This window comes from Lissotriton helveticus, chromosome 2_2 (assembly GCF_964261635.1).
Source record: "Lissotriton helveticus chromosome 2_2, aLisHel1.1, whole genome shotgun sequence".
Lineage (NCBI taxonomy): Eukaryota > Metazoa > Chordata > Amphibia > Caudata > Salamandridae > Lissotriton > Lissotriton helveticus.
Window position 1 is genome coordinate 340163036 of NC_136060.1, and position 26252 is coordinate 340189287.

The 26252-nt window shown below is 43.7% G+C and overlaps 1 protein-coding gene across 1 annotated transcript in view; it reads right to left on the reverse strand.

Moving 5' to 3' along the window:
• Positions 1-26252, reverse strand: part of JAKMIP1 (janus kinase and microtubule interacting protein 1) — a 1395482-nt gene that overhangs the window by 466087 nt on the left and 903143 nt on the right. The window contains 1 exon segment of the mRNA XM_078678490.1: positions 14584-14712. Coding sequence (XP_078534616.1) covers positions 14584-14712 — 129 coding nt within the window.

Genomic DNA, 26252 nt, shown 5'->3' on the forward strand with positions numbered 1-26252 from the left:
ACAGCTTGCCTGGCGTCTGCACATATTATCCGAGCCTCCACATGCGCTTCTCAACCCCTGAGCTCCATATATCTCCCAGTGGAGCGCAATACAGAAAGAGCGTCAGCTAAGAAACAGTCACAAAAATCTGGGAGTAGCGGCGGCATTGGCGAGGGTCTTGCATCTCAGCTCACTCACATCGGGGCCTGGTGCCATGCAGGGTCCAGTCTCTCTGCCACGTTATCATGAAATGCCGCTATCTTTTGTACTGTGCGCGCGTCCCATATCAACGGTCGCTGCCATAGTTTCCGGCCGCCATTTTGCGCCGAATGACAGTGATCCCCACCATTGGTGCCTCACCGCCTCCCTTCAGCAACGTCTGGGTGTCCTGGCATCAAATCGCGGAGTCCGTTCCCGCTATTATACTATAAAAGCAGCGTGTCCTTACTGTAATGTGCCACACCTCTGATTTCTGCACCGCGCCCGGTCCGGTTCACTTTGACTTCAGTTGGCCGCCAACTTGCTCACTGCAGAGCACCTCGCGCGTCCAGCTATTTTTCACCAAATTACTGGCATTCACTGCATGCTGCCATGTTCTCGTTTCCCTCGCTTTATGGCCTACACCTTCCGATCCTCGATTCTGGTATTTGAGTCGGTTTTATGTCCGCAGATTGCTTTTATTATCACATTTTGGGCCTGACTGGCGGAACTGTCTTAGAAGGCAGCCATTCCGCGGTGCGCTCTTTAGCGCCCCCCCATATGTCTCTGTTTATAAGTTTTTCTTCTCTTATATAACATGCCTGTGTTTAGCATCCTTTGGAAGTTTTGTTGTTGCTGCTGCGATGAGGTGAGCATTTTGGAAGCAAGTCAGCCGGCGCCACCAGAAGGTATGCCAAATTTTGAGATGTACATCAGATATGGTATGTGTCCCATCATGTATAATACATTGTGGAACAAAAACACAAAAGGGGATCCCCAGCTGAGATGGCCATTAGGGGGAACTATGGACCCTCACAAACTCGAGTATTTAGAGAATCAATTGTTTTCAAAGACAGTTAGGCCGGCCATGTTTGACAGTTTGCATATGTAAAGGAAAGAAGTAAGGGAGTGGCAGTTCAAGGCAGAGAAGGTACAAAGGAAACAGGAAAGGAAAACAGAGTAGCAGTTCAGATCCACCAAGACAATGTGGATTCAGATATTGATTGGTTGTTGATAGAACGACCCCCACCCCCATATGTACCTTTAACACCTCTTCCCCCTGGACCACTAAATGTTGTTCCCCTTGTACCCGCGGTTCCACCTCCTTTGCCTGTGGTTGTTCAGCCCCCTATTTTCCAATCACTCTTTACACTCTCCAACACAGTCCACTGCACCCCCGCCCCAGGACACTGCAACCCCACCCCAAACCTCTGCACCTCCACCTCAGGCCACTGTACTTCAAATGTCTAATGATTCTGTACTTCCTGCATCTGTTCTAACCCCTCGAGTTCTCCGCTCTACTGTACCTCAGTTGCATCAGGGTGCGATAAGATTGATGGTATTAAATTGGTTACGTTATTTAGAAATGGAAGTAGAAGACATGATAAACCAGATTCAGAATTTTTCTGAAGGCAAACTTCTTTGCCTTATAAATAAGCTTTCTCATCAACGTCTAGTTCAATGGGAGATGACTACAGGACGAAATGGCCCGGATGATGTTAGAGCAATTAATAGACAGTGTCAGATAGGGGCCTTCCCTGTAGATAGAATTAATACTGCTATAGCAATGATGATTGGATACCGTAATGAGCTCTCCTCCTCTCCCCGAATAAGACCTATGAGGGAAGCTGCGCCACAGTTCATCCCTGGAAGAGGGAATTCAGACAATGATGACCCAAACAGTGCAAATGCTAGAGCCCATTTTTTGTATAATTGGATATATACACCCTGGAAAAGGACGGATGTACTCACTTTAAAAGCCACTTCACCAGACATACCGAAAAATCCTAGAGGATTTTATGATAGTGTACAGGCAGCTATTGATTCTTGTATTATGACTTTAGAGGATATCGATATGTTTTTTGGTATGATCCTACCACCTGATATGTGGTGACTTACTCGGAAACAGGATCATGCTGTTATTTGGGAGGAGATTGGACTGCCATTATAGCAGCTGATAGGGATAGGAAGCCTGGTCAGAAACCTAGTCAGTTTATACTGGATCTCCCTGGTAACATACGTGCATATATAAAAACGATAGTCCCAGCCAAGAAAATAGATTAGGCACTCCTTACTGCTTGTAAACAAAAACAGGGAGAGGCCGTCCCTGATTTCTTTACTCACTTTGAGGAAGTGTTCCATGCTTTTAGTGGACAAGATACATCTACACCTACGGGTGCACATTTATTTGTAGATAGATTTGTGGGAAATTTGCTTCCTGAGATATCAGTTCGCTTAAAGAACTCTGAAAGCACATGGGCTTCAGTGACTCCAAAAGCTATACTAGAAATGGCTCAGTATTACCAAAATCAGGCTACCACTGAGCAAGAACGAAAAGAATGAAAATGAAAAGAATTGAAAACTAAGGTGATGAGGGTTCAGGCTGTGACCAAAATTATGGTCAGAATTATAGACAAATCCAGCAGGGCCACCGCGTAGACAAACTCAACTAGGGCTAGATCAATGTGCTTATTGCAAAGGGAAAGGACATTGGCGTTCTGAATGCCCTGTTTTAGCTGCTGGTGGAAGAGGAAGGGGACAGGTGAATAATAATTAAGGGACTTCAACTCCCTGACAACAGCCACAGCAGGTTCAAGCTCCAGAGAGGAATAGGTCAAGAAATTATTTTGATCAGCGAAATAATCAATATTCAATGGAGGATTGGGAATCAGAAGAAACTGTGGGAACACATTTTGCCTAGGACAGCGTAGGACAAGAAGGACCATTTGAGATACCTGTAGATCAGTCAGGGCCCTATGTAACAGCAACCATACTTGGGCAGGAACAGAAGTTTTTAGTGGATACAGGGGCAACACGGAGTGCAATATCTCAGAAACTGGTCCCTGGGACACCCTTGTCTGGCCAAGTGATCACAGCGATAGGGTTTGATGGAACCCCAACTCCTAGCCTTGTGTCCCAAAAACGACCCTTGCAGGTTGAGAATTTCATCACTACAGCCCCCTTTTTACTACCCCACATGCTCCAGAAAATGTGATTGGACTTGATCTTTTGAAATATTTCCATGCAACTATACATTGTTCCCCATCTGGAGTACGTGTCATTGTTGGGAAAAAGACATTACCTAAACAATATAATTTTTCTTTCTGTCCGGACCTTGATTCTGTCCCTTCATGTGTTTGGGCTACTACTGACACAGATGTGGGAAGAATGGATATCTCCCTAGTACATATACAGGTTCAGGAGGATGCTTCCTTACCAAGGGTCCCGCAATATAAAATATCAAAAGAAGGTGAAGATGCATTGATGTCTATCATTGATGAGATGATTCATACAGGAGTTATTGAGGAAGTTTCCTTCAATGTATGTAATAGCCCCATTCTTCCCATTCTAAAAGGGGGTAATGGAACAGGAAATACGATTTACAGATTCCTGATTGATTTGAGGGTAGTTAATAAAATAGTAATCCCTCAATATCCTGTTGTCCCAGATATTGCGACTTTGTTGACATTAATTCCACCTATAACAACTGTATTCTTTGTTATTGACCTCAAGAACACCTTTTCTCCATTCCAATACATGAATACAGTAAATATCTTTTTGGGTTTTCATTACGAGGTCGTTCATTTAGATTTTGTAGGGCTCCACAAGGCTATACAGAAAGCCCAAGCATTTACAGTCAAGCACTCAAACAACAGTTGGATGAACTTCTTTTGCCACCAGGAGTTACACTTGTGCAATACGTCGATGGCATTTTGCTGGCCGCAGACACAGTAGAGCATTGTAAAGAAGTCACTCTCTCTCTATTGCATCATCTTGCTGTCAAGGGACATAAGGTCTCTAAAAAATAAGCTAAAATATTGCCAGTCTGAGGTCACTTACTTAGGTCACCTCTTGTCTAAGGAAGGCCGCACTCTGACTAAGGATTCAAACTATCCTAAAAATTCCTATTCCAAATACACAAAAAGAAGTCAGGGCACTTATTGGTATTACTTCCTTCTATGGACAGTGGATCCCAAACTTCTCCCTTATTATCAAACCTCTTTTGTCCCTTGTTACCAAAGACACTCCCTCTCCTCTACCATGGACATCTGAATGTCAGGAAGCTTATCAGAAGCTTTGTGCATCCCTTTGTTCTGCTCCAGTGTTAGGCACTCCAGATAATGCTAAACCTTTCATACTATATGTACACGAGAGAGAAGGATGTGCATTATCAGTTTTAACACAACCATATGGTAATAAACATCGTCCCTGTGCTTATTTTTCAGCTGTATTAGACCCAGTGGCCTTCCAGGTTGTCTCAGAGCAGTTGCTGCCACAGCGATTTCTATACGCCAATGTGAGGGGATAGTGTTGAGCAGCAAGCTTATGGTTATGGTACCCCATTCGGTAGATGCACTCCTGAATCAGAAGAAAACTCAGCACTTGACTAGCGCTAGACTTACAGGGTAAGAACTTACACTTTTGGCACCTCACATCACGCTCAAGAGATGTTTAACATTGAACTCAGCTACATTGCTACCTTTGCCAGCTGAACAGGTGCATGATTGCATTTTCCTAACAGAAGAACAGACTAAGGGAAGAATAGATCTAAAGGATACACCTTTGTTAGACCCTGAGGGAGAACTATGGGTGGATGGCTCTTGTTTAAGATTATCTGATGGCACCACCTCTGCATTCTATGCCATAACTGGGAAACGGCCACTACAACGAGGCCGTTTCAACGAAAACCATAACCACGCATGCATTACAACGCATGCGTGGTTACAACGAGTGCCTTTACCACGCATACTTTTACTACGATGTACGTAGTAAAGGCATGTGTGGTAAAGGGTAAAAATAAAAAAGGGGGGCTTGGGGGGGCTTGCCCCCCCAAAAATAAACCACTAACCTTTAGAGGAGATGTGCAGGAAATCGGCGGCGCAGGAGAAGGAAACGGCCGTTTTTTTTTTCTACTTATGACGTCACCACGGAAAAAACGTGGAGAAGGAAAAGCGTGAATATAGTATTCCGTTGTAACGCATGCGTGGTAAAGGCATGCGTTACAACGGAGTTCGTTGTAAGATCATACAACTGCCATAACTACATTACAGACCGTGGTGGAAACAGCCCGTATCCCACAAAAATCTGCCCAAGCCACTGAACTCGTTGCACTTTTGAGGGCTTGTGAACTTAGTGAAGGATTAAGAGTGATAGTCAATATGCATTTGGCGTGGCACACAATTTTGGCAAGCTCTGGAAGGAACGGAGATTCCTATCCTCCCATGGCTCTGAAATACAACATGGTGAATTAGTGAATAGTCTTCTTACTGCTTTGACATTGCCAAAGAGTATAGCCAATATCAAATGTAGTGCCCACAAGAAAGTTACAGACAGGGTGGGACAAGGAAATGCTTTTGCTGACGAAGTTGCACGAAAAACCGCAAGTGCACTCGCAAGTAAGATGTATGTACTACGATCCCAAGCTGAAAGATGAGAAAACATGTATAAAGAGATTAAGGACATACAGCAGTGAGCCACTGAACAGGAAAGAGCAGAATGGCAAAAGGAAGGAGCGTTAGATGATGAAGGATGTTGGAGATCAAAAGACATGTTAAAATGGAAATTGCCCTATGCCTATGTATTGACTTTTGTGACTATGGCTGATGAACCTGCTCATGTTAGGGCCAAAAACATAATTTCCCAATTGAATCCAGTCTGGGATAGTCCACTCATCTGGAAAACGGCTGAGCATTTGTTACAAATTGCGTAGTTTGCTTACACGCACAATCCTGGGAAGGTAGTATCAACCCCTACTGGTGTATTTTCTCCACCTCAGGTTCCCTTTGAAGCACTCCAAATGGATTATATTCAACTAGAACGCTGCAATAATTTAAAATACGTACTAGTTGTGGTTTGTTCCTTCAGTAAGTGGGTGGAAGCCTATCTCACCAAAGATAACACAGCCTTGACAACAGCTAAAGTTCTATTAAAATAGTGTTTCCCCTGTTTTGGGGTTTGTAGAGTCCTGTGGAGCAATAATGGTCCCCACTTCACTGGCCAGCTAATCGAATACCTGATGAAGGGTTTAAGGGTGAAGCAGAAGTTTCATGATGCTAACTATCCCCAGGCAGCGGGTTTGGTAGAAAGTGAAGATCAAGTTGGCAATAATTCAAGCAACAACGGGCCTTAAATGGCCAGATGCTTTGCCACTTGCTTTGCTATCTGTTCGTTCCATCCCACACAGTAAGATTGGACTTTATCCCTATGAGATTGTCTTTGGTAGACATATGAATGTATGGGGACCACCAAGAACAAATATGATTAAAGAAATACAGTACCCTGTTTTGAGTGATTATCTTAGAAACTTGACTGAAAAACTGTTTCTGATTCATCAGCAGGTGTGTGAAGCTATTCCAGACAAATCAGAGGGCCGTCTCAAGGTCTCCAACCCGGCGACTTTGTCCTCCTCAAGAACTTCCAGCATTCTAAGAATCTAGAGCCTCGTTGGAAAAACGTCAATCAAGTACTGCTGGCAATCCGAACTGCTGTCCGTGTCACCAACAGACTTCAATGGATCCATGCAGGGCACTGCAAAAGGATCCCAACAACTGTTCTCCAGCCAGAATGCAGGAATGATATAAAGGACATTTTGCAGACTCAGAAAAGAGTTGCTCCTCAGAACGAAGACACTCGGTTTCCAGATCAAACAGTGCCATTGGCATAAAGGTACGACCTACGACCTAGGAAGGGAAGGAGCAGATAGAGATACTGGAGGGTCGATTTCAATTAGTGGAACAGTTTGGCTGCGACACAGTGGGATCACAGAATCGGCTGAACTAGGTTCAGAGGGGGTTGTGATACGTGTTCAGTGTTACCTGGATCTCTCTCCGCCCTGTGGTGTATGGATACCGAGAAGAAGACATGCAGAGACTGGGATTCAAGTTGCAGTTGCAAAACAAAGACAAACCTCTGTGTATGGCGATTTTGATTATACTCTTGATAATCTTGGCAGTAGTCTTTTGGACAAAGGAGGAAGTGATTCTGGCCCATACCCTATTGCCCGCTACTACTCCTGTCCCCACAGAACACTTTTATTAATAGTATTAAACCTACCCTAATCAATGTTCCTAAGTTTAATAGAGAAATGATTATGCTCACTGAAATCTATGACCTTATGAATATTCAAATACACGATTAATACATATATCCTGTTAAATAGATTCAGCATAGCTGAAAAGGAAGGACTGTGAAACCTTAAAATCTGAGGGCCATATGTATCAAGATACCCATTTGCGATTCTCAAATAGCGATGTTTAAGAAATCGCTATTTGAGAATCACAAATGGGTATGTATGTAAAAAATCGCATTTTTTTTGCGATTTCTTAAAATTCCTTAATTGCGATTCGCAAATTGCGAATCGCAATTAAGGAATACTTTCCCATTCATTTCTATGGTCCAGGAGGCCCATAGGAATAAATGGGAAATTATTCTCAATTTGCGATTCGCAATTTGCTAATCGCAAATTGAGAATAATTTCAAGGGTGCTGGGGTGTCCAAAGGACACCCTGTTGCACCCCTGAAATATGCATGGGTGCACATGTGGCGCACATACATCCCCTAACAACATGTATGTGCGTCACATGGCACTTTGAAAAATGCAAAAATGTGCATTTTTCAAGGAATTCGCAACTTACCACCAACTAGAAGTTGGTGGTAATTTGCGATTCCTCAAGGACATTTTGCAAATTTTTTTTGCTTCATACATTGCATTTAAAGAATCACAAAATTTGCGATTCCTTAAATGCAATTGCAAAATAAGGAATCGAACATTTTGGGATTCCTTATTTTGCACCAGATTTTGCTTAATACATATCATGTAGAAAATTCTCATTTGTAAAAGGCCGAAATTCTGAGAATTTCTGCCTTTGCGAATGCGAATTTGCTTGATACATGTGGCCCTGAATCTCTTGTTTTCTGATTCAGCTATGCTTCATCCATACTCACCTTTGACCTGTTTTCAGCCTGACTCTATCCTTGACGCCACCTGCATAAACATTAGGCCACAAATCTAAAGTTGAGACATTGTAGGCTGCGTAAACATGCAAAGTCAGCACAAAAGAACAGCCGATGTCTGCACTGTGGGTTTCGTGTGTATTTTAAACAATAGTAAAGCCTTAGATAAAATTTGTTCAGATAAACCTATCTTGATATGCAGCCTCAAGATGCGACAGTTACACAAGGCACCAAGGTTGTTTATTCTTACAGATTGTCTCATATGTGTGTTCTTCCCAGAGCCTCATTTACCTCTGGGCGTTTCTTGTCTGTGGTTTTCACTATATAAACCCATGTAACCATAGTTCAGTGTGTTCTGTCCTCGGTATCTTGATGGTACTGGTTGGATGGAGACCCATTCATGAATGACTTAATAAATTACCTATGGTTTGTACTTTGTTCCACTGTTGATTCCTCCTTACTTGATAAGATTAATCTGCTCCACACAGAGGTGCTGCTCAGAATTTTCCAGATCGAGTCTGGCACCTGGGGAATATTCCAAGGAAAGGAATCTGTGCCTACCAGTTTTTATAAGATGATCTACACTGGCTTGCATGAACTTCAAAATCCCCTGCATTCCCCACACAGATGTCCATGCCTTTCTTTATCTCAAAGACAAACTTAGAATGACGCTGATGGGTTGCAGTCCTTTGGAGTAGGTGTGGTGTAGGCTGGGGTCCGATGGAGCCCCAGAGAGGATGGATGTTACGGTGGTGGCAGTTTCCTCTGGAGTGATGATGTGTCATGTGGTTAGCATTAGTTCTTTGGATAAGATCAAGAGGAGTTTGACAAGGACTGTTGGGTCCGGTTTGGGTTGTAGTTGCTATAATGGCTGTGATTTTGTTGCTTAGGAATTGAGAGCAATTGTTGCAGAAGTCTTGCATGGGTCTGATCGAGTTAGAAGCAGCTGGTGGTGAGGTGAAATTCAACACAATGGCAAAGATGTTTTTACTTCTGCTGGTGCTGGCATAGAGAGGAGTGTTTGGTGGTCCGGATCATTTGGTGGTAGCACCTCTGGGTGGATTTGGACAAGCTCCTGTCTCCATTGTCCTGGCTCATGCTCCATTTACGTTCCAGTTGTTTGCAGGGGAGTTTCATCAGTCCGAGTTTCTCCATGTACAAACAGGGCTCTAGATTTTGTTGTATTGTGTTTGAGGGGTGCAATGAAACAGCACAGGAGGTAATTCAATTGTTGAAAATCTTGATCGCTTTGGGGAGGTTGTTGCTGTGTTCTGGTCGGTGGGTATTGACAAAAATGTTCCAGTCCTTGATGCTGTTCCACTTTTGCCGGGCTGGCCTGTCGGTGGTGTGTGTGTGCGTGTATGTGTTGGAACGCGGTGGAGATGCTGAATTTGATGAGGGTTTGGCCTGTCATGGAGATGTGTGTGGGCTTGTCAATTCTGATGTTGTAAAAAGTAGTGAAAGTAGGGTCCAGTAGGTGTCAAGAAACCTGGATAGGCCCCTTTACCCATTGGATGAGGCCTAGGCTTCCAAGGTCTTCAAGGAATGCTGTTGAGCTGGGGTTGGCATGGTCTTCCAGATGGAAGTTCAGGTCTCTGAGTAAGATGTAAATGCTAGTGTCAAGGTCGAAGGATGCACTGAAGTCTATACTGGTGACAGTGAAGTTGGTTTGTGGTCCCAGTGGTGTGCAGAGGAGAGTGCGTTTAGGGTGAAGTTGGCCATGACTTGGTGTCCGTGAAGGTGGTGCAGGTGATGCCATACTTGTGGATGATGGCAAATTCACCTCCGGGCTTGTGATGTCTGCATTAGCTGACGATATTGTACCAGGGGGATGGCTGTGGTGACGTCAGGTACTGATACGCTGATAAGCCAGGTTTCCATGAGGAAGAATAGGTCTGGTGATTGTCGTCCAGCAGGTCCCAGATCTCTATGGCATGGCATGTTTGGTGAGTGATCAGGTGTTGAGGAGTATGTTGCCCAAAGATTGCTGACAGTCGAGAACGCTACAGCAAGGTTTATCAGAAATGTGCCCCTCCGACATGACATTTCTCCTCATTTGCGCAGCCTTCACTGGCTTCCAGTGAAAAGGAGAATCGAATTACAGGCATTGTTTCTTGTCTACAGAGCCACCAGAGATAAAGGTCCAGGATACTTGAAACAGAGACTTCAGAAATACCATCAGGAAAGGACCTTGCGATCCAACTCTCTGATGCTTCTCCACACCCCTCGCTTTGCTAAAGCCAGGATCGGTGGGGGAGCGTTCGCAGTAAGAACAGCCGCTCCTTGGAATGCTATTCCTAATCACCTCCGTAAAGCAGAATCGGAATCCACTTTCAGGAAGGCATTGAAAACTTGGTTGTTTGATTTGCCCTACCCAGCCCTTTTACCCCCTTTTCTGACCACGCCGCCACTTAGCGCCGGGACACCGCTGTAGGTGGTAGCCGAGCGCTCTATATATGTTATGGTATGGTATGGTATGAGACTACAGAGTGTTGTGTGGGTGTTTGCAGGACTGTGTGAGTGTGACAGAATCCATGTGCAGATGGAAGCAGACAGGCTTTCCTTTGGTGCACCAGTGGCATGCACACTTCCGGACACCAGTAAGTAGGACCTGGGAGTGGGGAAGAATGATGTTCTTCTTGTGTGTTGTCACAGGTCTTAACATGGGATCAGTAAGAAAATGTAATTCAGGGAACCAGTGCCCTGATTCCTGTGTTTCTTCTACTCCTCCCTCCCACCGCCAATGTTAAAAGATGTGTGCACAAGGCAGACCCTTTTCCTGTTTGCCATGTGGGTGAAGGAAGGAAAAGTAATGAGGGCTGAGAAATCTAAACTTAACAAACCCCCACCAAAAGGTACACTTCTACATTATGTGCCATAAGTGTGGTAAATTCATGTACAAATATTTGAAACAGTGGGTAGGATTCACTAATGAGGAGTGAAAGAAGTAATTTCCTAAACATCAAATATTCAATTAAGAGAGATTTGGGAACTTGCAAAAGAAGTTAAAGATCCTTGAACCAGAATGAAAGCAAAACAATGGCTGCTGTTTTTACAATTCCATGAGGAGGTCAACAAGCTCAAACTTGAATCTCATATCCATGGTATGAAACATACCCAGGAAAACCTGGAATACCATATACGTCATCTTAGGGTCAGAGTTAGAGTATTTGCTCTACTGATTTGTCTCCTCCATAATTATTCCACCAGATCACTGACCCTCAAGAAAAAGAGAAGGAGAGTGAGGATCGAAAGTAGGATAATGTATTGGATGTTTTCCCGATACCAATCAATGGGGCTGGGGGTTCAGCCATAGAAACAGAGCAGTGCCTGTGATACCGCTGGCAGATGGAGAACAAGGTGGCAACGCAGATGTGATCGCTGCAATGTGAGTGAATGACAGCAAGCAATCTGGTAATAGGATCTTAATAGTCAAGCAAGCCATGGATTTTACTACTGTGCGAGGTCTAGACTAAGAATAAACTCCAGCAGAGCATAGTGATCCCCGTTAGTGTACTTTCACCATTATTCGAGAAAGTCTAAGAAGGATGGCAGACAGACTTGCAAGGAGATGCGTCCCCTCCCCTCACTCTGGAGAGGCAGACAATAAAGACCTCAACCAGCCCCTTTCTGATGTCATCCTTCCCTTGAGAGACTACCCTAATCCCGGGGTAAAGTCACCATTCATGTCCCTTGGACCGATTTTGATTAATGAGCATTAAAAAACAGTTCCTCAATATTGGAGACAACCCAACCCAGTTCCGTGAAGAATTGCAGAGTATGCTTGAAGTGTACAGACCAAACTGGGCTGAAGTGAATCAATAGTTGTGTTTAGTGGTACCAGTGAAATGAGTGATCGATTGATTGAATATTCAACACTGCCGGATCCAATGTGTCAGCGAACATTAGTAATTGCTGTTGAGGATCTGTGCCCCATGAGAATGGAATGGATTAAGATTTCAAATTGTAAACAGATTAAGGGTGAGTCACTCCCAGAATATTTAGACAGTCTTAAGAATGTGCTTGAGAGGTACTTAGGCATTGCAATGTGTATTGGTTGACAAACTAAAAGGTTAGCAGAATTATTGAGCATTGCCAATAACTGTGTGGCTTTGCAGGAGAGAAAGAGAGATAACTTTGAATCTAAATGTCTTTGAAATTACAAAACATGCAGCAAAGTGTGAAGGGAAGTGGATGAACAGCCCCTGGAAAGAAGGAATAAAGGGGGGGAACGAGCCCGGGACAAGGAGAAGTAAGTGCGGAAAGTGGTAATGGAGGGAAAGTGGAGAAGCCCATGGTGCAGGACGGTCATGTATTGTCTGTGGTCAACTGGGACATGAGAAACAGACTGCCCTAATGTTGTTTCCTATTTAACCGCTGTTGCCGACCTCTCCGGATTTAACAAAATTATGGAAAACTCTTATCCTGAATTTTAGGAGAGTCCTAGAGGTTCCGACAGTGCCCTGAATACCTTGATTCCTGTTGATCAGAAATGTCTCTATGTTGATTGCATGATCAATGATAAACACACCACTTGTCTTTTCAACACCAGTGTTAGATGTTCTACTTTGAAAACCTCCGAGCGCCCTTCATTACCTCTCTCTCTGGCTTGGCCATGGACGACGTTTGCATTAAAAACTATTGTATCCTCCACCAAATTCCCAAAGCTGTCTCCATTACCCTTGGCCACATTACTGATAATCATACTTTCTTACTAAACCCAACCTCACCAGCCAATCTGCTGGAAAGGGAATATTGTGAAAACTTAGCTACACAGTGTTCTGCACCCCGATCGAATTTACATCAACATACCCCAGCACCACGAGAATGACATCCTGGATTTGTGAAAATAAAAATTGTCAACTTGCTGTAATAACACAAAATTAGCGCCAAATAACCGATTTACTTTTCTAGGTACCTTCCACATTGGGGCCAACAGCACGGGATTTATTTCTTAAATGGAACCTGTATAAATCAACATCAGCACAACTACACTGCCTCCAATCCCTCACTTTAGCTTACACCCAAGGCTAAACCGGAATTCGTCCCGTAACCACAGACCTAACAAAGGAGGTGGTTTTGGTACCAATTCTTAGATCCTCCCAACCAAAAAAGCAGGAAAGACCAAAGTGTATTAGTTGGTCCAAGATCACTGCACAATAAATAAATTAGTTATCCCTAGTTTCCCTGTGGTCGCAACCTGGCCACTGTCTTGTTTCGCATCCCCGCTAGCACTCAATGTTTCACCAGGGTGTATCTTTGATCTGTCTTCTTTTCCATACCTAGACACAAACAGCGCCAGTTAGTTCCTGTTTGTGTCCTCATTCAGTGGATCATCGCAACTTTCATGTGGCAGGCTCCCACAAGGATTTACCGAATCTCTGTCATCTTTTCCCGACTGTTAAAGAAAGATTTTGACCCTTTGGCCTTTTATGGGGCTGTACTTTGGAGCAAAATAGGCGACACAATGCTCAGTATTATTGGCGCTGCTCCCAGCAAGGCAAACTTACCATTTTAGCAGTTTCAAATTGTTTGAATATTGTGTTTCCAATTGTTTCTTTCAGGTCCTTAAGTTGACCGATCTTTTACAAAACGTGGTATAGCTTTTAAGGTGTATAACGATTTTTGAATCCTAATAAAAAGGAACAGGAATTGCTAAATTGTACAATTGTTTCGGCTCTGGATGGGAAAGCTTTAAAACTCACTTTGAATGTTTACTTAATACCATATGCGTGACTGGCCATAGCATGTGCGTTTAGCGAATTTAAGCATGACCTAAAACATGCATGGCCAAAGGGAAAAAGGCACATAGATTACAAGAGTCAGATTTAGAGGTTGTCTCTTCAAACAGTCTTGTGGAATTATGGGTATGATTGTGCACGTGCTTGTATAAATGAGAGCATCACCTACTTTCATGACCTGAACACGCATGCAAGCTTCACATTAGAATAAACAAGTCTGTGAGTGAGTGTAAACCGTTTGTTTTACTAAATCTAGTTTTTAAGTATATTACTAAACCGAACCCATTTGTAATGAACTAGCATACATACTGTTGCATCCTGCTTTCATTTCTTCTCCGTCCTTCTTTAGTGTTTGTCATTACTTGCTCAGCAGGCATCTATGATGTCACTTAGTGTTCCAATTGTGTATGCTTGAAAGCAGGGACAGTTACATCTGAGGCTGAGCTGGAGGCCATCTGCTCCTCGTGGGGTTTCTATTACTGGATCTACTTTATTCTATTTTATCTACCTGACCTGAATCTTATCTTCAATAAACCTGATCTGTTGCATATACTGGAATTAAAGACTTCAATTTGTTACAATTTTGGCGACGAGGTACAGATATTAATATTTTCCATAATGCTGCTACGACAGTCGAGAGTTTGTACATGAATAAAACAGCAGCACTGTATGTTGGTGACAATGGTTCGCATGAAGACAAAGAAGGACTTACCCTTGCTTCCCTCTCGGCATCCAAAGTTCCTCCCACTTGTTCCTGGAGCAAAGCATATGCCCTCTGCAAGGCCTGGTACTCTCGGGTCAGCTGTCGGAACCTTAAATCAGATTCTTCTTTTGGTGTGCCCTGGACATGCCAATCAAAAATGACACATGTTAAAGATGTAGTTTGTTTATCGTTGTTTGGTTTGTGCCTTCATAATAGTGAGAATAATGAATGTATTGCTTTATGCAATACACCACTCCACTGTTGCTGAGTTTGCAAATAAAAAAATGGTGTACTTTAGTTCTGTTGTCATGTGCTGTTAGTGATACATAAATCACATCACAGGCTTTAAATCGAACCTACAGTAGCCAACTTTGGTCGAACGGGCAATACCCTTCATATCAAGAGAATTAACAAAATGAGCGCTGCCCGGGCTTGCCCAGCCTTGTGTACCATCTGCGGACCAAGCCTGGCGACTCTGCATTGCCTCTCCCTACTTAGAGAACCTAAGAAATGCTCCAGGTCAAGAAAACCCTCACCATGTAATCAGCTACGAATGGGATTGCCTTGCTGTTTTATTGAGTAGGTCTGCACCCCTAAAGACTCTCCAGGCTCTTACCTTTTCAAGAAGTCTAATCCGAGCAAACACACCTTTCTGTGACCAGAAGTGCACTGCGCTGAGCCAAGCTGACACTGTCAGCATTAAATGCAGGCCCTGCGCTGAACCGTATGTAATACCACTGTCAGTCGGAAACAGAAAACATGCCGAGAATAAACCTGTCTGACTTGTATAATACCCACAGCAGGGCTCTGTGCAACCTGACACAACAAAAGAGCACAACGTGGCACATGTCAGTGCATGAAACAGAGATGATGAGCATGAAGGGACAATGATGGGAAAAGATGTGGGGCCAGGCGACGTGGAATGGTTTCACATGAACTGACAGGTTTATTCAAATGATACAGTTGTACAGAACAGTTGTTTGGTCATCTGACCAGGGCCATGGTTTTACATAAAGTGTATGTAGTAAAGGGTCATTTGGGTCAACATTGGATGCACCAGTTGCTAAAATCACTTTGAATTTAGTTTTTTTAACCAGATAACCAATTATTTTTGCCATTATTTCTGGGTTTCAAAAATTGCACAATGAAAAACACAAGTTTCATGGTGTGCAAGGAAAATATATAATGGTAACACGTATTTACCTCTATTTGAATTTAATAACTCTAGGTTCTATTAAATGTTGTCACTATATGCTATTGCTTTCTATATGTTTGTGAAAGACATTAAAAATACAAAAAACTATATATATGCATCAAACTAAATACGAATGCTAGAAAGTATCACTATTCAATAAAATAGTCTAGTGAAGATATTTTGGTATTATACTGTTCCACGTAAATAATCAGACCATGACAGAAAGCTGTCATTGTCCGAGGGACTATTGCTTAAAGATTTTATGCTGTATATAATGCAATAAAAACCGCCCACACATCATTAAAGAGTGATTTTCTATGTCTTAACCGTTACAGTACTCTCTTCATATTAGCCAGGCGATGCATCTGAAACCAATTCTTTATTTTTGTCATTGTCTTTGTAGACTTTCAGTGTTTTAGAGTTAATCCTTTTACAGCCGGCAGTGCTTCCTTATTAAAGTCTGTGACACAAAGTCATTTCTGTATCTTCTTTTAAACAATTAAAGATTAGAAGCTTGTTTTCATCAGTTGCTTCTCAATGATTATAAAACTTTGCAACAGGACAATGTAAGGAGAATGTCATGGTGCTGCTGCTTACCCTGTACTGAGACCCTAGTCAGAGTTCATCTGCAAACCTGTTGGCCACTACACAGTAGTGCACGGTGAACAGGGAGCCAAAGGGAAAGAACCATGCTCCCGTAGTGGATGTAGCTCCTGAAAAATTAGGAATGGTCACAAAGGCATATTAAGTGGCTTGCCATGGCTACAGTGGGTCACATCAGGAGTATGCATCACTGAAAAGGTATAAAGATAGTGGCTGCTTTGACACCAGAGGGCTCCAAAGCACTAAAAGTACAGCAAAATCTAGTGTTTTTTAATGAAAAACAAATATGCTTTTCAGAGGTGTTTTATCGGTTTTAATCAGTTTTTACTGAAAACCAGAAAGTGTGCACAAACGTGAGTGATGGTGTGCTGTTGAATCTAGGAGGTGTCGAAGGCCAGTTGCTCATTTGCACCAATTCACCATGGAAGCAGTTGTACCTTAAAAAGAAACAAATCATTTGTCAAAAAAGGTTGGGTTATTACAGCTGTCCAATCAGGCAGCTCTATGGTGAAGCGATTTAATGCCTGAAGCATCATCTGCAGAATAAAATTATTCTACATTTTTTTAGGTCTGATGTTAGCCAAAATATTTAATTTGACTAAAATTACATAAATAATGTACTTACTTGTAGAGGCCCTTGCCCAGCTCTCTTCATCTATTGGTATGTGGTGTCCTTAACATTTTGCTTCCGCCCGCCTACACCATAAAGCATGGGGCAAGACTCAGCCCACTTCCACCTTTGGCTAACTTCACTGTGAGTGACTGCATTTTGCCTGATCACATGTGCACTTCTGCTTGAAAAGTAATGCATTTCAGTGTCAGGGATGTTGGGCACTCTCTTAGTGCTTTCGTTCAGACGTCAGCCTTTCAGCAGGCATTTTCAGTAATGTTATTTTTCCTGCTTACTAGAAAAGGGTTCGATTACGATGTCGTTCAGAAACTTTTCCGACTGAATCAGGTTCTACAAGTCTGACCGGACACTCATTGACTTCAATGGGAGCCTGGGTTCCGAACAAGAACACAGGTTCCCATTGAAAAAATGGGTGGGTGGACCCTTTGGCGGGCACCACATGGTGCCTGCCACACTGTGCATGGTTTAACTGGGAGGTCCCTTGGGTTCCCACGGGCCCCTACCGGAGACCACATGGTAAAGGGGAGGCCTGCTACGGACCACCAAAGTCAGATTCTGAAAGCCGATTTGTGTCAGACAGACATAATTGGAATGGCTGTCCGAATCGGTCATCGTAATTGTTTGCTCGGAAACCGTGTTCATAGAGCTGTACGATTTGGCTCCGAAAAACTCGAGCTGTCCAAATACCTTTCGGAACCGAATCGGACAGCCCGAATAGTTTCTGTACATCATAATCGGTTGATGGAAATGTGTAAGATTCGGTCAGAAACAAAGGTTACGAATTGGATTCTGAGATTCCGAATCCCATTCTGAGCCTTTCCAAATGGCATCGTAATCGGCCCCATAATGTATATTCAGCAAGGATGAGCACCAACAGAGTAGTCTCCACCCACTTTTCAGCTTCACTTCACTGCTGTCTCTATCTTCTGGTTGTAACCATGTGTCCTTCCAGCCCACTCACTGTCCTACTACTTAATGCTTATAGCTAAGCCAAACACAAAAATCTGAAAACACCAGTCCATATGTGAATGGGATAGCCAGTCTTCAAGCGCACACGTCTACTTAAATACAGAGGGCTTGATTCATAAAGGTTTTATATGAAAACAATGGTTCTCAAAAGAAAGAATTATGATGTGATTAATATAGACCTGAATCAGTGCTATATTGATGATGCCCAGCCGGACAATGAATTTAATTAATTATAAATACAAAACAAATAGGAGCACAACAATACAGTGGGACACAATCCTGCATCATACACATACACAAAACAATTACATTTGGACAGAAACATTTCAGGCAAGACAAAGGTAGCTTGTGGAAAATATGTATAATTAGGGCAAGCTTGGAAAAAACGTTAATGCACTTGTTTTATCACATTGGATTAATGTGCATGCTGTTTAAACAAGTCAACGACGTTTCGATCCTTTTAAACCAATACTAGGATCATCATCAGTACGGATATAATACAAGCCTGAATTTTATAGTGCCTGTGGAGCAATGTAAAATAGGGAAGGATGGCACAGAGGGGAAATTAGAAGGCGCGTAGTCGGAAGGATAAGGTAACAACCTAGTGCAGAGTACTGGGCATGCTCGGGTGGAAAAGCAACTGTCAGGCAAGTGCACGGTGAGTGAAAATGGAAATTTATTGAGGACTAAAGTTCATAAACTCTTGCGTTTGTGGGGAAAATGCCTCCGTGAAAAGACCAGCTAGTGAGTCACATTATCGCGCTGATAATAGAACGTGATGGGGCAATTGCCTCCATGAAAGACCAGCAAGTCACTCTCATTACTATGTTGGAAACCGTGCAAATATACCTCTGTGTGGCGAACTACACAAAGCAAGTAAACACAGCATGCAAAAGGATAATACATGCAGTAATCTTGTATCGCTGTGCCTACGGAATCTCTTAGGTGGCAAATTAAATTAATAACCGGCGGGACGGAGCTACTGATGCACGGGTGAAGGTAGCCGGACATTAGGACACAATCAAGTGTGGACCCAAGCGGGGGAGAGAGAGTGCCAGGATGGCGGGGTCAAGGAGCGCATGGAGGCTCGGATGTTGCCTGGAAGGGGCTGCTACTGGCGGACCTGGTGGAAATATGATAACGGGGTGAGAGGCAGAATCGATTGAAAATGTTAGACGCCGGCAGCAGGGAAGTGGAGCTGCTTACTTTGGGGGGGTTAGGTTGCAGCTGTAACAATGGATCTTTACTTTGAGATATTAGTGATGCAGAAATAGACTTCAGTGAGGGCTGGGTGGCGATGCACTGTCTGCCCTGGGGAGGAAGGGGGTGACAGTGAGGACGAGCACAGCGATTGAACTCGGTGGTGTGCGGGTGTAATGCAGGCGCGCTTACCGTTCAAGGACGAATGTGACCTGGAGCTTGATGGTTGGGATATGGTGAAGCCAGGTAAATCAATGAGTTTATAGCGCTGTCAGCAACACGTGAGCTGACATGATGTCACGGAGGCCATATTGGGTGAGGGGTCTAGTTAACAACCACTGAAGACAGACTATAGTGCAATGATGCATGCTTCGGCGATAGAAGGAGAGGATAGATGATAAATTGAGAAGGTGACTCGATAAGCAATAAATGAATTGGATACTTATAGTGGGTTAAAAAACAGAATTGCATATTGTATATATGTTATACGGTAGGACAAAACTTCTGTCTGTGCAACTGCTATGTCAGACCACGCACATCCATATTCTGACAAATATATCAAGAAAATACTTGAAGGTCAATACCTGTTCACCGATTCAGTTGATATCCCCATTAATACCAATATATCTCTCTCAGACCAATTAGAGAAATGTCAGAAGAAACAGGTCCGTCTCCAACGAATGATTTGCATACTGACCGGATATTTAAAAGCGGATATAATACCCGTTGGTTTGCATGTAAGAAATATACCAGGCATTTTTACAGACAATCCTAAATATATTAACAACTTTAGCTATATTGGTACCACCTGCTCCAGACACTGGTTAGAGCTAGGCATCGACACTGCAACCGAAACTCTAAAAAAAACTAACCGAAGAGATCAGTGATACCTAAAAGCATATTAAAGAATCTAGTTCCATCACTGATGGTAAACAATTGCTTGAACAAATCCCAAAAATAGTAGAGGATTTTCACAGACTAGAACAGAACAAAAAAAATCACTGAAGGTTAAGATAGATATCAAAGCCTATAGTGTAGAACGCACATATCTATACTTGCAAAAAGATTTTTACACAAACCGGACATACGCTAATCCCCAGAACACCAGACCTTGGGGACGCTTCAATAGATGCAACAACTTGGTATGATTCTCTGACACCTCTGTTGACTCATCGGATAACTCAGATTTAGGCGAGGAACCTAGCACTTCCAACCGCAACCCCGGTCCCAATTTTTTAGGCAGGGGCCAAAGCGAGCCACCAAAATGTAGTCGCGTGAAGCAAGCACAACAATGGTACAATCCTCCAGGCGAACAACAGACACCCCAAAAGATTTACCAATGGTAAACATTGACAGCAATGACTCTATGCACTCACAGATCATACCCATTTTCAACCTGTCAAAACACACCCTTGCAGATTCGGAAGTGTCTCTCCTTAGTAAAGGCCTATCCTTTGTTCCGACCATTCACCCCAATTTCCTTGAACTCCACACTGAGTTATTGAGATTCTTCAGACGCCTACATCTAGATGCTTATTTTTTGTTGAACCCTTTGCTTGTTACCATCTCCAACACTCTATTTCGTCCTCCATCCACCTTCTCCCCCTCGGCAAATATGATCCCAGGAGAAATAGCTACATTTGAAAAAATGGTACTTAAGGATTTAACACTACTTGAGAGTAAAACATTTTTTATTCCCTACAATATATCCCTCGAAGAGAAAAAAGCCATTGAGACCCTTAAAAGGAATGAATCCTTAATTATAAAATCTGCAGACAAAGTGGGAGGAATTGTCCTGCAAGAAAAGGAACTATATAAAGCAGAAATCTTACGCCAACTCTCTAACACCGACCATTACTGCAGATTGCCCACCAATCTAATGAGGGAACTGCAAAGCCTTATTCTACAGATCACTACTGAAGCAAAATCAGAAGGTTTCCTAAGCCAAAAGGAATTTTTCTTTCTAAACGTGAATTCACCATGCATGTTGGTGACATATACACTCCCAAAAGTACATAAAAATCTCACAAGTCCCCCTGGACGCCCCATAGTATCTGGGTGCGGCTCTATACTTGAACCTCTAGGCCAATACGTGGACTATTTCATAAAGGACTTTGTGCCAAAAACTGAATGCTATGGAAGAGACAGCATGGCTGTGATAAACTCAGTTGAACACCACCCATTCGACCCTATGGTTGAAATGTTGTGTAAAATGGATTTTGAATCCTTGAACACGAACATGCCGCAGGTCTTGGCAATGACCGTAATCCAACGGGTGCTTGACTCCAGGCCTCGCCCTCACACCGTTTCCACGCTCTTCATACTTCAACTACTTGAACGGATACTACCAGCAGGTTAAAGGAACATCAATAGGGGCCGTTTTTGCCGCCAATTTAGCCATACTTTTCATGGATTACCTTGAGATGATGATAATCCTCTCCTCCACAAACCCATTTTATTTTCGGCGTCACATTATGGCGCCGCTCCATAGATGATATCTTTTTGATCTGGAACAACAATGTGGACACACTCAACCAATTTTTACACTGGTTAAATATCAATTGCCTAGGACTCAATTTCAACTTGGACCTTGAATAATCCTCAATCCCTTTCCTAGATCTCACCATTTACCACTCTAACGGTGAGCTACTCACAAGGTTATACAGGAAAACCAAAGAACGAAACACGCTACTATGCTACGAAAGCAATCAGCCACGAGCACTACGTGACTCATTACCATATTCTCAATTTTTACGTATCAGGCGTAACTGCTTTACAAGAGAAGATTACTTTCATGAGGCCTTAACCTTATGTACCAAGCTAAAGGCACGAGGCTACCCTAAGCGACTCATACACAATGCCCAAAAGCGAGCATGGTATTGCCTGAGGGAAATTCTGTTATCCCCCAAAATCAAGTCCAACACAAACCACATAGTTTGCGTGACCACATTCTCACCAGTATCAAATACTATTCGGAATTCCATCTTACGACACTGGGCTACCCTGAACGCTGGCAACTTGAATATTGAACGCCCTCTCTTTGCATTTCGCAAAAGCCGTAACTTGAAAGACCATCTAGTATGAGCAGTTTTACCCAACTTTAGGCTGGCTCTAACTCTTGATGCACACTGGGGTCTTGAACGATTGATTGGAAATGCCAAATGTGGTAATTGTAATGTTTGTGATTTCATAATTGAACGCAAAGAATTCACTTTTAACAATGTTGTAAATAAATCAAGGTCATTTTTAAATTGTAATACTTGCAATGTTATTTATCTGATTCAATGCCCTTGCCTTAAAATTTACATTGCCAAAACAACGCAGAAAGTGAAGACCCGTATTGAACAACCACGGAGCAGGGTCAGTTGTAAAACCCAGAATGCGCCTATGGTAGAGCATTTCAATCTTATCGGCCATAACGAGGATGACATTAAAAGGAAAGTTATCAGCGTGGTGAAGCTGCCACGCAGAGGTGCCGACATTGCACAACTTTTAAACAAAGAAGAACTGAGACTGATTATCTGCACTGGTAGTATCAAGAATGGATTGAACAGAAAAGAAGATTGGACCACCCTGCTCTAGGATCCCCTTACCTTACTATCAATATCTCAATAACTGTTTCCTCTCTATTTTTCAGTTTTTATTGTATTTTTGTTGCCATCAATGAAAATTGTCTCAACCACACAAACGTGACCATGTCATTACCATTCATTACAGAATAGTTTCCTTATGTTTACATTGCGTTGTTTGCATTGCGCTGCTTGAGGTTTACATGCTCTCACCAGTAACAATCACTGGTTTTTCTTTGTCCTAGTGTATAACATATATACAATATGCAATTCTGTTTTTTAACCCACTATAAGTATTGAATTTCTTTATTGCTTATCGAGTCACCTTCTCAATTTATCATCTATCCTCTCCTTCTATTGCTGAAGCATGCATCATTGCACTATAGTCTCTCTTCAGTGGTTGTTCACTAGACCCCTCACCCAATATGGCCGCCGCGACATCACGTCAGCTCACGTGTTTCTGACAGCGCTATAAACTCATGGCTTTATCTGGCCTTACTGTATCCCAGCCATCAAGTTCCGGAACGGATTCGTCCTTGAATGGTTAGCACGCCTGCATTACACCCGCACACCACCAAGCTCAATCGCTGTGCTCGTCCTCACTTTCACCCCCTTCCTCCCCCAGGGCAGACAGTGCATCGCCACCCAGCCCTCACCGAAGTCTATTTCTGCATCGCTAATATCTCAAAGTAAAGATCCATTGTTACAGCTGCAACCTAACTCCCCCAAGGCAAGCGGCTCCGCTTCCCTGCTGCCTTTTCAACCGATTCTGCCTCTCACCCCGTTATTATATTTCCAACAGGTCCGCTAATTGCAGCCCCTTCCAGGCTCCATCCGCTATGTGACCCCGCCCGTAATATACAAGGTTATCGCTTTTATCCTTACATTTACCGTCGCCATCCCGGCGCTCACTCTTCCCCGCTTAGGTCCACACTTAATTGTGTCCTAATTTCCGGCTACCTTCACCAGTGCATCCGTAGCTTCGTCCCGCCGGTTATTATTTTAATTTGCCACCTAAGAGATTCCGTAGGCACAGCGACACAAGATTACTGCATGTATTATCCTTTCGCACGCTGCGGTTACTCGGTTTGTGTAGTTCGCCGCACAGAGCTATATTTGCACTATTTCCAACGCGGTAATGAGAGTGACTTGCTGGTCTTTCACGGAGGCAATTGCCCCATCACATTCTATTATCAGAGCGATAATGAGATTCCCTAGCTGGTCTTTTCACGGAGGCATTTGCCCCACAAACGCAAGAGTTTATGAACTTCTGCCCTCAATAAATTTCCGATTTCACTCACCGTGCACTTGCCTGACAGTTGCTTTTCTACCCCAGCATGCCCACTACTTTGCACTAGGTTGTTACCTTATCCTTCCTACTACACGCCTCCTAATTGTTTTGTGTATGTGTATGATGTAGGATTGTGTCCAACTGTATTGTTGTGCTTCTTTTTAGGTCTCGCCTATTCCATCCCATAGGGATGATAGGCGAGATTTATAGTAAGCATTCCGAAAAGTCTACCTAGCTGCAGATGGCATATAGTTCATGTGAGCCAGGCACGTGCACAGGAATCCACTCCCTCTACCCCTCCCACAAAGCAAGACAAGACAATAACATCAAAGTGACCGCGGCCGCTCTGATTCCATTTGCCACCAGCCACTTCACGCACTCCGCAGGTCATAAACAGGACCATCTGCCCGTGAATCGGAATGCTGGCATGGTTGCTCAGCCCCCCTCCCAGCGCTCGTCCTTTTCTCCCCACTCCTCCACTCTGTTTTCCTAAACCCTCCCTGCTCAGCTTTCTTCACTCTTTCTCCCCGTATCCGCTTCCCTCCTTTCTCCGGCAGCTTCCCTTCGCACCCCCGTCCTTTTCACCCACTATCTGACATTCCTTCGACAATTCGCGCTCCCCGCCCACCTTTCTGCTCTTGTTTTCCACCCATAGCCTCTCCCCCCTCACTAGCTACTGCCTCCTTATGTCTGGTAGTTTCACATGTACTCTCCTTACCCCCTGTTTTTCTGATTCACTTAAAGGGAATAACACTGCGGTTTGAGGCGCTGGATGTAACAAGTTAATATTCATATTGCTGCATTTTTCTCCCACCCCCAATCCCTTGTCCCTTTCTTATATTCTCTCCTTTGCACTGCCCCATTACTCCCCTCAGCCCGCCCCTATTCCATCCATACATTCTTTCGTATTCCCCTCTTTTCTCTATACCCACACACTTCATTCATTCTCTCATTCTCCCTCCTACGCCTCACCACCCTTACTTCATCCCCTATCTTTCTTCTCTTCTTTCCAATATGCCCCTCCCTCTCTCCTTGCCCTCTCTCTGCCCTTGCTCCTTTCTCCTATCATATTTCCCTTCTATTCTCTTGCCTTTCACTGGGATTCATATGAGAACACACCCCACAAAAAGGTGTTTGTGTGTAGTCGATCACACTGAGGTAGGAGGGGCGACACCGCTCTCCAAAGGTTACAGTAAATATCGCCCCTTTGAGGTGAACGCATTATGGATTGGAAAAAGCTCGGCGGCCCTCCGTGGGGCGTGAAACCTGACTGGCTCCCCTTCGCCTGGCCTGATACTGTGCTTGTCACCACTGCCTGCTCTTGAATATTTATTTCTTTTATCGGCTCTATCAGCCACACCTTGCTGTATTGCCTCTTTCTTCCTCCGACGCACGCAAACACCTCTCCTTATCTCGCTGCCCCATCCCAACCCACCACCTGTCCCTGGCTGGTCATGCCAGGGTTAAACTATCCTGAGTCAGTAATCACCTTTGATATAATCTGCACTCAGAGAGGTGCTGTAATGCACCTTGTTGCATCAGCTGGCCCCTCCCGGGCCCAACCCTAAGCAGTTTGGAAAAGCAAATTGTCATATCAATCTGGTGGTTCACGGGCAGGGTGCGTGCGTGTGTGAGTGGTGGGGGTCGCCCGCTACACGACAGGTTACAGAGAGCGTTGTTAGACTGCGTGCATGTGTGTGTGTTGTGTAACAGTGTGTTTACATCTCTGTACAGCTGTTGGCAACGTGACAAGCCTGTCTAAATCTGTAGTGGCACATGTTTTTCATGTCGGAATTAAAGCAATTTTAATAGGATAGCTGTTTACCCAACTGTCTTTGTTGTGGCACCCATTTGGGTGCATCTCCATGTGTATACATACGTCTCTGTCCAACTATGTGCCCATAAGTATGTTTCCCTGCCTAACTTTTTGTGTGTGGGTTTATGCCCTCACTCTACCGCCCTCACTCTACCACTCTACCGCCCTACGCCCTCACTCTACCGCCCTCACTCTACCACTCTCACTCTACCACTCTACCGCCCTCACTCTACCACTTTACCGCCCTCACTCTGCCACCCTCACGCCTTCACTCTACCGCCCTTACTCTACCACTCTACTGCCCTCACTCTACCACGCTACCGCCCTCACTCTACCACTCTACCGCCCTCACTCTACCACTCTACTGCCCCCACTCTACCACTCTACCGCACTCCCTCTACCAC